Raw genomic sequence first — 16,711 nt, 5'->3', positions numbered from 1 at the left:
AAGAGATCATTGGTAAGGGATAACTCCCACCTCAGAGAGTGGGAATACCACCTAACTCATCCAGCTGACATTTAAACATCACAATAGTCCAATGTCTGAAAAAAGTTTTGTGTTTTATAGTAACGCTTAGTATGTCCATAATAGAGGTAGTAAGCATATGAATTATCTAATTTTTAAAAAATCATAATTAAAGGTCAAAACTTCTTCCTGAATGCTTCCAAATATGCACGAAATCTTTTCTCATCAATGTTTTAAGACTCCAAAGTGTGATGGAACAAAAAAGTAAAAGATCATACATATATACCTAGAAACTATGTCTATTTAACCTGGTACTGGCAAAGACAGTTAACTAGCAAGTCAAATGACTCCATGTCTGAGTGCCTCCCTTTCTCCAACCCATTGTGCCTGAAATGGGATAACTGGGACAACCGATCTGAGCTAGACCGCGGGAGGAAAACGGTGAAGATCCCGGCGCGCCTCTGCTGGCTGCAGGGACAGGCTGCGCAGCCAAGAGACTCTACTTAAATGCGAGTTATGTTCTTCCTAAAATCACCTTGCACGTGCACAGTTTCCCACAGGTTACAAAGCTTTTCCACATAGCAAATGTCACTGCATCTGAACCTCTGCAGAACGAAGGGGTCCTCAGCTGACAGGACTACGTGGATTTAAGTCTTCGGACCTAAGGACAGGGAACCAATAGAGGCTGCCAATGACAAGGGGGAGGATCCTGATCTCCACTTACAGGAGCCAGCATCCAGACTGACTTGACTAGCCAGCAGGTCAGATAAATGGGGGAAACCACACATTTCAAGCCCACCGTCTACTGCGAAGTACACTGTAAGAAGTCCAAGTCAGAAGGAAAGTGTTTAAGACATCCCATGAACACCGAAAACAATGTACAAAGTATAATGTTCTTAATTCAAATGTTTGCTGAATGAGCCTCATTCAGCAGCTTTCCATAATTTGAATTCAGATCTAAAAGAAGGCCCTTAACTGGTGGAGTTTTCATTTGAAAAGCTCCTCTTTTTAAATTCTGAAGTTCTACCTCGAAATTTCTACTTCAGGAGACCAGAAGTATGAAAAGAATGCAGAGCTAAATACAAGGTCGGTTTGCCCAAGTAAATGCTTCACCTTTAGCTCAAGTACAGCAAGAAAATGTAAAACGAGATCACAAAAGGTAGCAAACAATAAACCTAAAGAACACTCTGTGGCTCTAGCCTTACACATTTTTTTTTCGACATCACCTATCACTTAGTATAAACAAAGAAACTTAAAACTGTCTTGTGAATCAAAGGAAAAAAGAATCATTCAAACTTTCCACATGCATGAAAAAATAAATAAATAATGAACTTTTAGAGATGTTAAACTAGATTCAGGTATTTGTTAAAGCTTATTATATATATTTTTTTATTTTCTGGTGGAATGGTATATATCTGAACACCTGAACCAGGTAGATAATCCACTGTTAAAGCACACTGTGGCTTGCCTGATCTCCAACCTGCAAGGCCAGATGAAGCTAGTGCCCTGGAGAAATGCTTGAAAACCATAGCCTGGGTTTGAGAATCTCAAGGCAAAATCTCAGAATCACAAGGGTTCGGAAGCCACCTGACCCTCATCAACGCAAAGAGGTAAGGCAGACATCTGGCCTCTTTTCAAATGCCTCTGGTGCCAAAAAACTCATTATTTCCAGAAGCAAACCCAACCCACGTTAAAGCAACTTTCCATACACTAACAAAACCCTCTCCTTGTTCCATATTGTCTATCCTGTTTTCATCCTGCTTTACAAAGTTAAGCAGACAAGGGTCCAATTTTTCTTCCCAATAACCATGCTTCAACTATTTGAGGCCGCTCCCCCGTCACACCTGTATCTTCTCTTCACCTGCTTACACATCTCACATTCCTCTTGCTGGTCCTCTTGCCATGCTTTCAATCTTCTTCTCATCTAGGTCTTGTACTTTAGACCAGAAGCTGGAAAGCTTTTTATGGAAAGCATCGGATAGTAAATATTTAAGGCTCTGCAGGCCATATGGTCTCTGTAATAAACAACACTACCACTGAGGCAAGAAAGCAGTCACACAAAATAGGTAAATAGGGACGCCTGGGTGGTTCAGTTGTTAAGCGTCTGCCTTTGGCTCAGGTCATGATCCCAGGGTCCTAGGATCGAGCCCCGCATGAGGCTCCCTGCTCAGTGGGAACCCTGCTTCTCCCACTCCCCCTTGCTTGTGTTCCCTCTCTCACTGTGTCTCTATCAAATAAATAAATAAAAATCTTTTTTAAAAAAAGAAAAAGAAAAGAGTAAACAAGTGGGCACAGTTGTGTTCCAGTAAAACTTTATTCACAAAAACAGGTGCCTGAGGGCTTTAGTTTGACAACCAGTGCTCCAGGAAATCCCAATTTGTTATTAAACCAATACAAACATGATCCAGGGCATAAGAAACATTTCACGTGGTGCATGAGTAGAGAGAACATGACCGTAAGGCCCTCTTCCTCAATATACCTGATACTCAACATACTAATTTCCTACGGCAACAAAATCATTCTGCAGACTTAAATACGAATGCTCAGGTGGACTACTAAGCCACCTTTCTCCATGCTAACGTGAGGATGACTGTTAGAACCTAAGGACAAGACTGTACATTTACCATTATAACATTTCATCTTACTAGATTCAACTCATTTTTCTATCCCCTCCAGAGCTCTTCAGATTCACTCACTTACGCAAGGTAAGAGCTACGCCTCTTCAAAATCTCAGCATGTATATCGGTCACACTGATAATGCCTTCTCCTAAGTCTCTGTAAAAATGCTGATCGAGACAGAACTTCTAAACATTTCCCTCAAGTACATTTAATAATTTTTAATTGGGTATAGAATTCTGTCCTGCCATCTGTGACAATTAGTCTATCTTTCCCACAAGAGAAAATTTTCATAAAATCTTAGTAAGATCAGAATTATTTTAGATAACATTTTGCCAAAAATTAGGAAGTTTCAGAACTTGTTTTTTTACTTCAGTACAAGTCAGAAAATAAAGCAGATTTCATTCTTCATTCATTCATTCATTCATTCATTCAGTAAGCCAACAGGTATTTATGACTGAGCACCTACGATTGGGCCAGGCGAATTTTTACTAGGCCCAGTGAAGACAACGATGAACAAGAGCAGAATGTTCCCTATGTTAACTGAGTCCATAGCCCATTGTGAGATAGACAGGAAGCACAAAAACAAGGAATAATCACAAGTTGTGTTAAATACCGTGAAAGAAATAAGCAGGGTATTTTGCAAGAGGACTCGGGGCAGAGAGGGTGCATAGTGTCAGAGTGGTCAGAGAAAGCTTCTCTAAGGAGGGGATACTCAGCTGAGTCCAAGATGAGAAGACAGATAAGGAATGCAAGACACACTATAATGAGTCAAAGAAGAGAGACCCTAAAGAGAACATGCTGTTGTAGATTCCACTTGTATCGAGTTCAAAAACAAATTAATTTATGACATAAGAAGTAATAATAGTAATTTGATGAGAGAGACTGAAGGGGGCCCTCTGAAGTGCCAAAAATAATTCTGTACCTTGATGTGGGTGGTGGTTATTTGGGTATATACATATGTAAAAATTCATTAAATTAGACACTTAAGATCTGTGCATTTATATGTAAAATACCTAAAAAGAAATAGCAAATAAAGAATATACATGTGGCAGTGTGCAGTTGTGTGTGTGTGGGGGGGGGTACACAGGTGTTGCAGGGAAGGGAGTGCATGCCAAGATACCTTCCAAGCAAAGAGAACAAAGAGAACAAAGAAAATGTGCTAAGACCAGAAAGTTAGAAATACTTGAAATACTGGAGGAAAGCTAATGCAGCTATAGCTTAGTGAGCAGAAAGAGTGACAGGAAATGAGACTGGAGACATGGGCCTACACCACCTAGCAAGACCACAGTGAGCTAGATTTTATTCTAAACCAATGCACATCCTGATTTACATTTTTAAAGGATCATACTGATTCCAGTGTAAAAAGAACTGGACAGGGACCAAAGTGCAAATAGAGGCCAGTTACAAGACTTAAAGTACATCAGGTGGAAAGGATTATGGGTTAGACTACAGGTTAGGGTTAGCAGTACAGTGACTTCTAAATTACTTCCAAATGTGCTGCGAAGCATACATTTTTGAGAAGGGAGATTAAAAATGTGAGACTCCCCTTAATTTAAGAAGGAAATTGGCTCCAATGAAAGGAAAACTATGAAACCACCTCTTTAGACATAGAAGTGTTCCCTTTAAAAAGGTACTGTATTTCAAATCCCTTCTCTGTACGGATAAGAAAACTGATACGAACTAACACACCCTTGAAGTAAATACAGAACTTTGGACAAATTATTAATTAGACTGGGGCCACTGTCCCAAATAATGCTCTACTACTATACTGAGCTGCAGATTTCCCCTACTTTGTTTGTCTTCTAAACAATATAAGGAGAATAGGACTCTCACTGTCAAATGATTTTAATATAAGGTCTGTCTTTACCCATCTGAAATATAAGCTTTATATATTTTTTAAAAGATTTATGAGAGAGGAAGAAAAAAAAACACATGTGGGAGGAGATGCAGAGGGAGAGGGAGAGAAAATCCTCAAGCAGACTCCCCACTGAGCAAGGAGCCTGACGTGGGGCCTGATCCTACAACCTACAACAACTGATGCTGTTTCAAGAGTCAGCAGCTCAACTGAGGGAGCCACCCAGTGCCCTGAAGCTTTATAGTTATGAAACACATTTCATTAACTACAGTAATCCGTAAAGTATGGCTTGCTACATGCTGTTATAGTTCATACACCACACTTACTGTTAATCACTTCAGATGCAACCCAACTCAAAATGATACTTCTAATTTCTTTTAATTAGTCCCAAAATTTTTGAGTTCAAAATTATCTAAGTTTTTTTTTTTAATATTTTATTTGTTTATTTGACAGAGAGTTAGAGAGAGAGCACAAGTAAGCAGAGCGTCAGGGAGAGGGGGAGAGAGAGAAGCAGGCTCTGCTGAGCAGGGAGCCTGATGTGGGGCTCGATCCCAGGACCCTGGAATCATGACCCAAGCTGAAGGCAGCCGCTCAACCAACTGAGCCACCCGGGTGCCCCAAAATTATCCAAGTTTTTAAGAGTAAAAAGGAAGATGTCCATAAAAAGCCAATTTTAGCTCACAACTGGGTTATATGAGATTATAATATTTGTTGCGCAAACCAACTTTTCAGACATCTCTAAAATGCAACATACACATTACCAACCTTTCTTAAAACAGGGGACAGAAAGTGTCAACTCCCTCTTCTCTCCCCCTGCACAATGAAGCTCAGTGTCTGCTATGGCACAGGGGTATGATACTGAGGTCAGAACCTCGCTGACAGGACTCATGGCTCAATTATGTTTAGGTGTTTTAAGTCTTTAGGGGAGCAGAATCCATTGTGACCAACATGTATCCCACCAGCCACTCCTGGAGCAGAGTTCTTTAGCAATGGCATTCCAATCCTCCAGGCGAGGCACTTTAAGCAAGAAACATAAAACGAGGGATCTCAATTATTTAAAAAATCGTTATTCACTCAACAAATACCAAGGCAATCAAAAGAGCAGCCTTTCACATAAAAGTGCAGGACTCACTGAGCACTGGGATATAAAGAAACTAACAATTAAGAGAACGGAGAAAAACTTCACAACCTAATCTTTTCTGCTTCTGGCACACAGTAGCCTGAGCTCAATAAACATATTTGAATGTTTATACATATGAATGAATAAATGCATGAACTACTTTGCATGTTTATTTAAGTAGCAGTATAGAGTTACAGTGATGAGAAGAAATGTTACTCCCTTCACCCAATCTGCCTTCCCCTAGGGACTAGTCCACAGCAACTTTTAACTTCACGAGGGCATATTCTTACTCTTCCCCTTTTAATAATATCATGTCTATATTTGTATGATGTTTTACAGTTTCCACAGACAATTACAGCTGTTCTCTTATTTGATATTGTAAGATAGATTATTCCTACTTATATTACACATGAAGAGACTATAAAATTCAAGGACTACAACGGCTAATAAGCAGATCTAAACTGTAAGTCCTTTCTGATTCATCCTGGAACATGTCTATGAAATTGATCACTTTGTCTGAAACCAGACTATCCTTTCTTGGCTTAAATACAATTATGATCTACCTGGACCCAATTTACTGAAATCATTATTCTCATAATAGCCTCTAAAATTTGTCTTACAATTTATGGCAGACACATCCTAAAGTAATCCCCAGTGAGTCAAGCCCCTCTATAAGCAGTCCCCTCCCTTTGAAGGTTCATTGCACTCCCTTGAGGGCAGACCTGGTGACTAGTTTCTAACCAACAGAATATAGCAAAGGTGACAGATGTCACTGCCTTGATTAGGATACGTTCTATGACAAAGGTGATGAGATATCACTTCCATGAATATAAGTCTTCATCTTAGCAACGTGGAGGAGTCTCCTGCTGACCTTTAAGAAGCAAGCAGCAATGACATGAACTGCGTATGGTGAGGGCCATGTGGCAGGGAAAAGTGGGAGAGCCCTAGGAGCTAAAGGCCTCAGCGACTGGGAAGAACTGCACGCTGCCAACACCACACAAGCCTGGAGGAGGACCCCACACTGCAGATGAGAACACAGCCCAGCTTACACCCTACCTGCGGCCTGGTGAGACCCTGAGCAGAGAGAAGAGCTGGCTTACTGGTGCCAACTGCTAACTCACAGACAGCTGTGAGATGATGTGTGTTGTTTTATGCCACCAGGTCTATGAAAATTTGTTAGCCAGCAATAAGAAACCAGCGCACAATTCTGAAAACGCTACATCCTCTTTTCTGCTCAGAGAGATCTTAGGACTCCACAAAATCAAGACTACCCGATGCTTGAGAGCTAACCCGTTACGGTAATACAGTTTCTTACTCCTTTATATCCACCTCTGGGTTTTAGTAACTCCTTCAGATTGCAATGTAATTGAATATTTCTTCGATGGGGTGGTTCACCAACTGTAGTCGCCAAACTGAACCCATATTTTGGGACCCTGCCCCAGATACACAGACTCAGACACTCTAAGAGTGCAGCTCAGCGATCTCTTTTAACAGACCCTCCTGGTAATTCTGCAGCACACTCAGGTTTGAGGATCACTGGTCTGGTGAAGGCAAACATTGATGGCACTCCCACAACTCCTCGGCTGAGGGAGAAACTACACCATTAGTTTAGTGGCCAACACCTATTCCTCCCTGTGGTAACTTCAAATACTGCACTGCAAGCAAGAGACAAGGTATTATAAAATCCAGCAAGTACTCACTAAATTTACTAAATGCAAGACATTATGCTAGAAACAATCTACGGTATAAAAACACCAAACCTAAACTTAAAGTCCAAAAAGGTGGGGGAGGATTTCAAATAACCCTGGGACAAAAATTTAAAATTTCTTAAAATACTTTTTATCAATACAAGACTTTAGGAACTACAGTCACAGAAAACATGACTCTGTAGACAATGAGATCTCATTTCAGTCAATATTATCACTTACATCTACTAACAAGTTAGAAGACGACGGTGACAGAAGATTGGAGAACCTGGAGCAGTAAAACAGAAGTGAGTCATGATGACAAACAGGTTTGCTTGCTAAACTTAAGTAATCTATAATAAATTCTAACAAGAGATGACAGGACGAAAGGAGGGGTCATTTAATGAAGAAACCTGAAATCCTTGGATACCAAACACATGATAAATATATGGAGGAGACAGCAGATCCTTAAATAGGAGAGCAATATTTGAGAAAATTTACTGACTCTGCATGTTGTGCTATTATATATGATTAAAGAGAAGAAGAAATCTGAAGTCAAAGTCTCTCTCTGTTACTCTTCCTATCTCTCCATTAAGTTGTCACCCTTAACTTGCTTTCCTAAAATATACTTCCTCTTGGTATAACTTCCTGGGGTATGGGCACACATGTGTATGTTGTATGTTAACCAGCGTCCACAAACAGAGAAGCACAAATGTCAAGTTTTATTTCTTACTTCACATTAATATAGCACTATGTGCCAGGCATTTTACAAATATTGACTCATTCAGTTTTGATTAATGATCCCATGAGGCAGATACTCCTTCATTTCACAGATGTGGAAATCTGGTTAGAGATGACACTAAGTCAGAACACTAGCACGTGGTTTCTTTCTAACTTAGTATTAGTCCCAAACCTAATTATTTAATCAAAAGACTTTTATCTCAATTAAAGCTACTAGTATAGGACATGTTCTTAATACTCAGCAAAATGTTAAGACTAGAAAATATGGTCATCCACCTGCCCCCACTAATAATTTTTAAATGGGGGAAAACAAAAATCGTTCTTTCTTTTTCCCTGTACATTTTCCCCACCTGCACACATTAGACACAAACCCAATTAAGCACGTCACTGAAGGTCTTTACTTTAATGTTTCGATATCTGGTACAAACATCCAGTAACTACAAGGCAGAGCTTATCTTTAATTCTTAGATTTGAGAGGAAGCACAGCATGAAGAAAATGGGCTCCTAACTCAGAATACCTGGGTTCAAATCTCAGCTCTGGGACCATTAGCAAGTTAAATTTTCTGTGCCTCAGTAAAATAACAGTAGCTCTACTTTTTAAGGCTCCTGTGAATATTAAATGAGATAATATATGTAAAAACACTTAAAGCAATGCCTGGCATATATAAACATTTGCTATCATTATTATTATTATTACTCAGTATTTAAAATATTTCTCTTGCCATTTCAACTTGCCTTCACTGAGCTCACTAGGCTCAGCTACTTCCTTATGTCTAATTTACCGTGGTCTTCCTGGTCTCTGTGCCTTGGTTCCCCCCTTCAGTCTCTCTGGTACATCTGCTCCAACTTTCCCTTACGCACTGAGCAAATTTAAGCATTACAGGTGTTAGAAAAACAAGCCATCCTCAGTGAACTGATGTTTCAGAAAGCAGTAAAAGAACCAAGTCAAGATGTTTCTTCCAAACAGCACCTAAAAATGTGGTGACCTTCTACCGACCACTTAATCTCTCTCCCTCTCATTCTACAGAAGTTCCCCATCCATCCTTGTTTCACTTCTTCTGAAAGACTCCTCTGCCTCTGTCGACTGCAAAAATAATTCTTTCCATGAGGCATTTATAATTCTATATCTATGGCCACTAAAGAGATTACTTAAAAATAAAATCTTTTGAAAAGGGCACCTGGGTGGCTCAGTTGGTTAAGCGTCTGCCTTTGGCTCAGGTCCTGATCCCAGGGTCCTGGGATCGAGTCCTGAACTAGCAGGGAGCCTGCTTCTCCCTTTCACACTCCCCCCCTTATTTATGTCCCCTTTCTCACTGTGTCTCTCTGTCAAATAACTAAAGTCTTTTTTTAAAAATGGGGTCACTAAAATGTTTTTCAAGCCTTATGAATGTATCTACAGGTGGGAAAGGACAGCTCCCTCAATCTACTCAAGGAGACCAAGCACAACTAAAGATAAGTTATGTCTGAATTAAATGTAACATATTTAGGTACTGCCATAATTAACATGGTATACTGTAGCTGACCTGCAATCATAAGTGTAAATCAAAAGATCAAGAATTTCTCATGTGTCTACTCTGCCTCAGAAGACAAGTGTTCTATTCTCTGAAATCATTACAGAAATATTCCTCTAGTGGAGAATAATTCTTCCACAAACGATACTTCTTCGCAGCATGAAGTTTCTTTGTTTTGATTCCTAGTCCACAAACCACACCATTTGGTCCCATCCAAGAGAAGTCCCTTGCACAAAAGATTACTATTATCTTTCTATTTACCCATTGTTCTACAAGCTGCCAGGGTAAGCTTCTTAAAATTAAAATCTGATCCTGTTTAAAATCAAGCAGTTCCCCCAAACCTACAGCATTACGACATGCCTAAAAATCACCTGAGATATTTAACATGCAGATAATAGTAATCTACCCAGAATCTCCCGAAGTGAGGCTAGGAATCTGCTATTTAAACATTTCCCCACGTGATTCTGATGCTGATAGTCCTTGGGCCACAGAAACACTGATCTACAGGGTAAAATCTAGAAGTCCTTTCCATCAAAGCATCCCCTCTTGACAGGACCCCACCTCCCTCTTCAGCCTCATCTCCTGCCTCTCCACCATCATGCCTAAATATCTACTTTCTTATGGTTCCCAGAAAATACTCTCAGGCCTCCACTCCTTTTGCATTCCACTGCTCTCCTGCACACAGTCTCTCTTTACAACCTGTTAACTGTTATACTACTAAATTTACAATTATTACAGCTCCTATAATCTGGTTGTTTACATGCAGCAACAAAATAACTGAAACCAATTCATCCTAAAATTATATTCTTGAAACCAAGCAAGACATTTGGAAGAACACTTACCTCCTCTCTGAAGCAAAATGATACAACTTGGATCTAGCTGTTACACTAGCAATTAAATAATGCCTCCCCTAGGTCAGATTAAGTAAACCACAATAGAAGTCTCACCCTTAGATAATCGGGAAAATCCTCCAACTGTAAAGAGTTGTCCAAAGAATGGACAGGTAGAAAGGAGGAATGAAAAACCTCTCAAAGGTAAAATCCCCCAATATAATTGTCTAAAGGCACATGAAGAAGCAACAAAGAAAATGGTAGTTAAACCCCTGACATCTTCACATTCAAAATACCGAAGTATGTTCTTTGGATATCCAGGAGATGCACAGCTCCCTTTTACCATACTTCCAAAATGGTTTATATTCTTTTGCACTTTCATTCCTTCAATAAATATTTGTTGAGCACCTATTTTCTTCATGTGCTATACCCTGGTCATGTTGAATAAGACACCTATAGGCCCTACCCTCTCAGAGCTCATATCCTAACAGAGAAGGCAGACTCTCAACTAATTATTCATCTGCTTAATAAAATTGTGGTAACAAATGGAGAACACAACACATAGACAGCACGTAACATACAATCCATCCCATGCTCTCTTCTGCACCGAGAAGCAATCATCTTAGTTTCTTACTACAGAAATCAAATTACCACCCACATATGCACCCCTCTCGGTGGTTATTCTGAATAACTGCCAGGTATCCAACTGTAGCTCTCAGATGTACCTCTAGGGAGACAAAGAAATTAAACTAATTCAAAAGTAATTTTTATACCAGCAGCTTTTACAGTATCAAATTTTCTCACATCTCTTTGCTGTAATATACAGGGTCACGTCGGGGAATAAAGATCTCTTGACTATTTTGAGTCTTTACCCATTTATGAGATGATCTGCTTCGAAAGCTGTTTTAATTCAATAAGCATTCATAAAGCACTTCCTGTTGAAGACCACACAAGAGGTATGTGTGTTCTTTAGAAAGTGTCTCTAGGTACAATTCACATTCCAGTAAAACTGACCACACAGATTTTTTCCTTTGGACACCTTTGGATTCATATTTTTAATATGAACACAATACTAAGTACCGTCTACTAGAAGAAGTTTCAGTTATAATTTGTGGCCCTCCTTTTTTAGAATAAATCAACAAACTACATTTTAGTGAACACTGGACACTTGCTAAACTGACCTTTGTTTTCTAGGATGATAGGAAATACGCTGTCAGACACAGGAAGTGAGTCACGTAACAGAAAAAGGGAAAAGAAAGGAATAAAAAAGCACACTCGAATTTCCTATAAATTAGAACACCTATCTAGTTGGAAATATAAACTCAGGGAACACTGCTTATAAGAAAAAGTGGATTCCCTAATACAGACACTGCTGCAACTGAAAACAGCTCTTCTATTGGCACTTACACCCAGAAAGCCAGGTCCTAGTAAGGAAAAAGTTTTATATGTCAATATTTACAGTGCAAAAGAGATAACAGGAAGGGGTAGAGCTGAAGGCAAAACAGGAGGTGTCTGGGTTAATATCCTTCTTTAATGAAGTTACAAAGTCCTGGCCAAGGTTACAAGAAGGCTCTGAAACTTCTTTTCACTTAAATTTCAATACATATCAGCACCTCAGGTCAAAATTGTATGACACCATGTTGCTTAAAAGCAGAGGTATGTCCCATATGACTTGCTAAGGTCCTTCACAGTTTTTCCGATTCCAGTTAGGGAAAATCCATTATGATTTTTTTCAGCTATTCATTCATTTCGCACGTCTACCGGGTTCCTAGTATGCGTAGTAGTACTGTGCTCAGGCCATGGTGATCCATAAACCAAGTCTAACCACTTGAGTATTACATTCTAATAGGGAGACACACCAACAAATTCCATAAGGGAGCAGAGGGTACTCTGATGGCACGCTTAAGGGGAGAGGAGAGCTTAGGGGATGTTTCTCTGAGGAAATAACATTTAAGTGAAGACATAAAGATGAATATAAACAGGAAAGGAAGCAACATTCCTGGCATCTGGAACAACATTACTTAAAGATCTGAAAAAGAAAAGGGGAGAAGGGGAGGAGATGGCTACTAACGCCAGCAGCAACAGACAGTGAGGAGCATGTGAAGCTAAAGACAGGTACGGACCGTATCATTCAGAGACGTGTAGATCATGTTATCAATTTTTGGGACTTCATTCCAAGAGCAATGGGAAGACATGGGGGTTTTAAGCAAAAAAAGTAATGTGACCAGATGCACCCTTTTTTTTAAAGATCACTAACATAAAGAAAAAACTGTAAGGGCAAAAGTAAATGTGGTCGAGCAACAAAATAAAGTACTACTTAATCATAACCCAAAGTATAAAATAAACATTCATGCATCCACGCTGATATAAATAAATGATTGGATAAATACACAATGGGAAGAAAAGACTGATCTCCCATGCATAATTCCAAACAAATTATGCCAATACTCTGCCCTCACGGAGGTGGGACATAACTCTCCACTATCAAGGGAGGGTTCATAGTGACTGCCTTCCAAAGAGAGTAACTTTACAGAGAGAAACCTAACAAACAGTACTTTAGCCGGGTGATCAAAGTCAGTATCAACAGTGACAAGTCCTATGGACAGGATGTACTCTAATGAGAATGCCATTTCATCTCCGTGCCCGTCCTCCCAAAAACCCGTAACCCTTGCCTCACCGTGAGAAAAACATTAGACAAATCCCAACTGACGGGCATTCTACAAAACACATAACCAGAACTCCTCAAAACTACTAGGGCTATCAAAAAGAAGGGAAGTCTGATAAATGGTCCCAGCCAAGAGAAGCCTAAGGAGACAGGACGACTAAAGGAAATGTGGTATCGCAGATGAAATCCCAGGAAGGAAGAAGGACATTAGGTGAAAACTTGGGAAATCTGGGTAAAGTATGGACCTCAGTTAATAATGTGTAAATATTGATTCATTAATCATGACAAATGTATCATACTAAGGTAAGATGTTAGTAATAGGGAAAACTGAGTCTGAGACATAAGGGAATTCTATTATCTTCACGATTTTTCCTGCAAATCTATTTTAAAAGTATTCTAAAATTAAAAGGCTACTTACACTGTATGTGGGATAAGTGGTAATTGGAACCACTCTTCTAGCTTGGGCTAAAAATGACAGAAGGTACAGGACCCGGTGATTCACTGGCTGGTGGGTGAGGTAGAGGAATCGAGAGTGAAACTGACACGGATAGCAAGGATGAAACGTTACAGCCCAGATCTCGGGCTCTGAAACCTGGATGGACAGTGGAGTCATTCACTGATAAGAGAGCAGTGGAGGAAAACCAGATTTGGAGGAAAGTGAACAACCAGCATTTCCTGGAGGCCCATTATGTGTCAGTCCCTTGGCAAATTCCTATAATCATTCTGCACCATAGGGACTATTACCTGGCCCAAAGCCACGTAAAGAAATTAGAGTTTGGTATCAGGTTTCTACGGACTCCAAAGCCCGCGCTCTGTCTACTACACAGCTCCTTCTGTGCACATTTACTTCATCGGGCAGCCCAAGCGCCACAAGCTACGGCTGAGGAAGCCTCCTCATTGGGCGTAGAAGTGCAGTGCATCAGCAGCATGGCCTCAGTAGTTACTCCCCCTCCCCGGGCGTCTCTGCCACAAACCATCTCCATCGGAGTTGTACGAAAGCGACGGGTGGAGACTTCATTAAAATGAAGACAATTAAGACACCACGTAGGTAACTGCATCCGCGAAAAAAATAATCATGATGAAGTAAAGCAGCGCAGGGAATTCTCTGGTTCCACTCTCGTCGAGCGGTCTCTTAAGGAAAAGGCAATCCTCCGGGAAGGTACCGAGTCAAGGCGGCGGGCCTAGGACGCTCCCACGCACCCTGACCCCAAAGCTCCAGGTCTCGACAGGACCCCCCCCCCCCCAGAGAAACGCCCGCCAGCCCGCTCGAAGCCACGCGGCACAAGGTGACACGGACCGCGCCTGCCCCTCAGCCGCCTAGGAGAGGCCGGGAAGAGGAGGGAGAGGGGCGTCCGCGGGGCCCCGCGCTACCTTGTACTTATCAAAGCCAGCCAGCTGCTCCGGGCTCACGTATTCGTAACCAGCCATGACGACCCGAACACCGAGCGCCCACTCGGCAGCGACTCTACGCGACGAGGTGCGGAAACACGAGCACCACACCAGCTTGGCAAGGATGGGAAGACTTAGCTGGCTAAGGAGGTGGAGGAGCCGCGCTCCGCCCACAGCGCACGCGTAGCCGCCTCAGGCCACTTCCGCCGCCTCCCAGTGCGCAAGCGCAGCCTCCACCCCTCCCGGCTCACCGAGGGAAGGTCGCTAGCCTGTTCACGAGGTCCACCCCCTCACGCCGTCGCAGTCCAATCAGTGTGGATCGGACAACACTAAGTCCCGCCTCCCAGGTTTTTTCGTCGCTTCATTCGCTAGCGTCAAAATTGGTGAGCTGAAGTAAGGAGTGAGCGGAGGCGAAAGGTCAATTTCCCAGGGGTCTTTGCTCCTCCCTGCGGCGGGAGGCGGGAGGCGGGAGTTTCTGTGGTTTCGTAGGCGTGTGGGGATTTGGAGCTCTCCTTGGGGGTACAGCGATTGCCTGCGAACCAATTCAACAGTACGTCAGAGAAGAGGGCTTAGTAGCCTCAAACCGTGACGTAAAAGACCAGAGAAAGAGTACGGGCCGGGCTTCCTGCAGGTCCTGGCGCGGTGCGCTGCGTTGCGCACAGTAGGTGCTTAGGAACCGTGATTAGACGTTGAGAAGCAGGTGGGGAACCTTGGTGACAGGCTTTTTGCAGTCTGAAAAGGGCCACGAAAGGGCGCTGAAGACAAATCCCTCACACCTCTCCACACTCCTCTCTATAAAAGTGAAATTGCTAATGTCTCGCACCAGGTAAAAGCACTGGTCTCTGAGTCTCTAGGGGTCTTTAAATGCGTTTGCAGGAAGTGCATGCACATAACTGCAGTCAGTCGTAGAAAGGACACTACATCTATGGTTAGAGTGTATCAGTCCAGTAGTAAAATTTAACAATAGTACTAGTTGCTACCGCTTTTTCGAGAGCCTTCTACGCGGGGCACTTTGCAGACGTTATCACCAACCCCCATAACAATACTATGAAGTGGGAGGCTCTTTACCCAAATCGCAGGTTAGGAAATCAAAATTCAGGTTATTCAACCTGCCCAGGATCAGACCATTCATTATACAGCTCGGAAGTGGTCAGCCCAACATGAAATGAGGTTCTTGGTGTCGGAAACCACTACCTCAGGGGGACTCTGAATCTCTGGGTCTCTGAAACAAGAGTGATTATTTTGAGATCTCTTAGGTTCCTAATATTCATTCATTAAACAGATAATTATTGGGTGCTCAGCATATGCCAAGTATATTATTATTTATGCGTGTGTCTTAGCTCACCTTCTAAAGTATAAGGTTCTCTTGAGGTAATAGATACAAAGCCTCTATCATCATACTTGGCACATGGCAGATTAAACTTGAATGACTGTTTCCCCTCACTCCTAAGGAGAGGATTTGTATCTTGTACATCTTAATGTTCCCCATGTGCTATAGTCCAGTGCCTTGTAGGTAATACATGGTTGATACATTTTGATGAATGAATGAGCAAGGATCTCTCTGATGTGCTGTGTAGTGTCTGCCTTGTGGACATTAGAAATATGGATCTCCCTTTAAGAAGGAAATTGGCTCTAATGAAAGGAAAACTATGAAACTATGAAACCACCTCCTTCGACATAAAAGTAATGCCTTTGTGCATGTGCTGTATTTAAAATCCCTTCTGTGTACTGATAAGAATCCTGAGTTGACACACCTTTGCACTAAATACAAGTTTTGGACAATATATTCATCAGACTGGAGCTACATCCCAAGTAAAATGCTACAGATTTCATCCCCTATGTGTTTCTTCTAATCAACATGAAGAGAAAAAAAATCTTCATATCAAATGCCTTTTTAAAGATTTATTTATTTTAGAGAATGGAGAAAGGAGGGGGAGAATCTCAAGCAGACTCCCCACTGTGCACGGAGACAAAGGGGACGCCAACTGAGCCACCCAGGCTCCCCTCAAATGACTTTTGTTATAAGACCTGCGCTTACCCACCCCTTGTCGGCCTCCTCACCCGCTGAAGTTTCTCTCTCCTACGTCTCAGACACTGATCATACGTTCTGCCTTCCAAAATGGTCATCCCAGAAAATATTTGGGCTAGAAGCAATGTTAACACCTTTGTACTATAATCTGGGGAAAAAAGTGTTTTCATTCCTGGCATTCCTATTTTATTTAGTCTTAAGGAAGAGGATGTCAGATAAATGGAGGTATCTAGAAAATTGAAAGTTAAG

General features: G+C 41.5%; 1 protein-coding gene across 7 annotated transcripts in view; it reads right to left on the bottom strand.

The window, feature by feature from the left end:
• The window catches only part of SELENOI (selenoprotein I), a 39,199-nt gene extending 24,606 nt beyond the window's left edge, over positions 1-14,593 (bottom strand). For 5 of the 7 annotated variants that reach the window (XM_032866996.1, XM_032867000.1, XM_032866997.1 and 2 more), the window contains exon 1: positions 14,416-14,593. In XM_032866996.1, coding sequence (XP_032722887.1) covers positions 14,416-14,472 — 57 coding nt within the window. In that variant the 5' untranslated portion in view covers positions 14,473-14,593. The remainder of the gene's footprint in view (positions 1-14,415) is intronic. The other 2 variants (XM_032867001.1, XM_032866995.1) reach the window with 2 other exon arrangements.
• Between the last annotated feature and the right edge of the window lie 2,118 nt (positions 14,594-16,711).

Source organism: Lontra canadensis, unplaced genomic scaffold, assembly GCF_010015895.1.
Source record: "Lontra canadensis isolate GAN:19392208 unplaced genomic scaffold, GSC_riverotter_1.0 scaffold32, whole genome shotgun sequence".
Taxonomy (NCBI): domain Eukaryota; kingdom Metazoa; phylum Chordata; class Mammalia; order Carnivora; family Mustelidae; genus Lontra; species Lontra canadensis.
The sequence above is the reverse complement of the archived record's forward strand: the minus strand, read 5'-3'. Positions and strand labels throughout refer to the sequence as shown.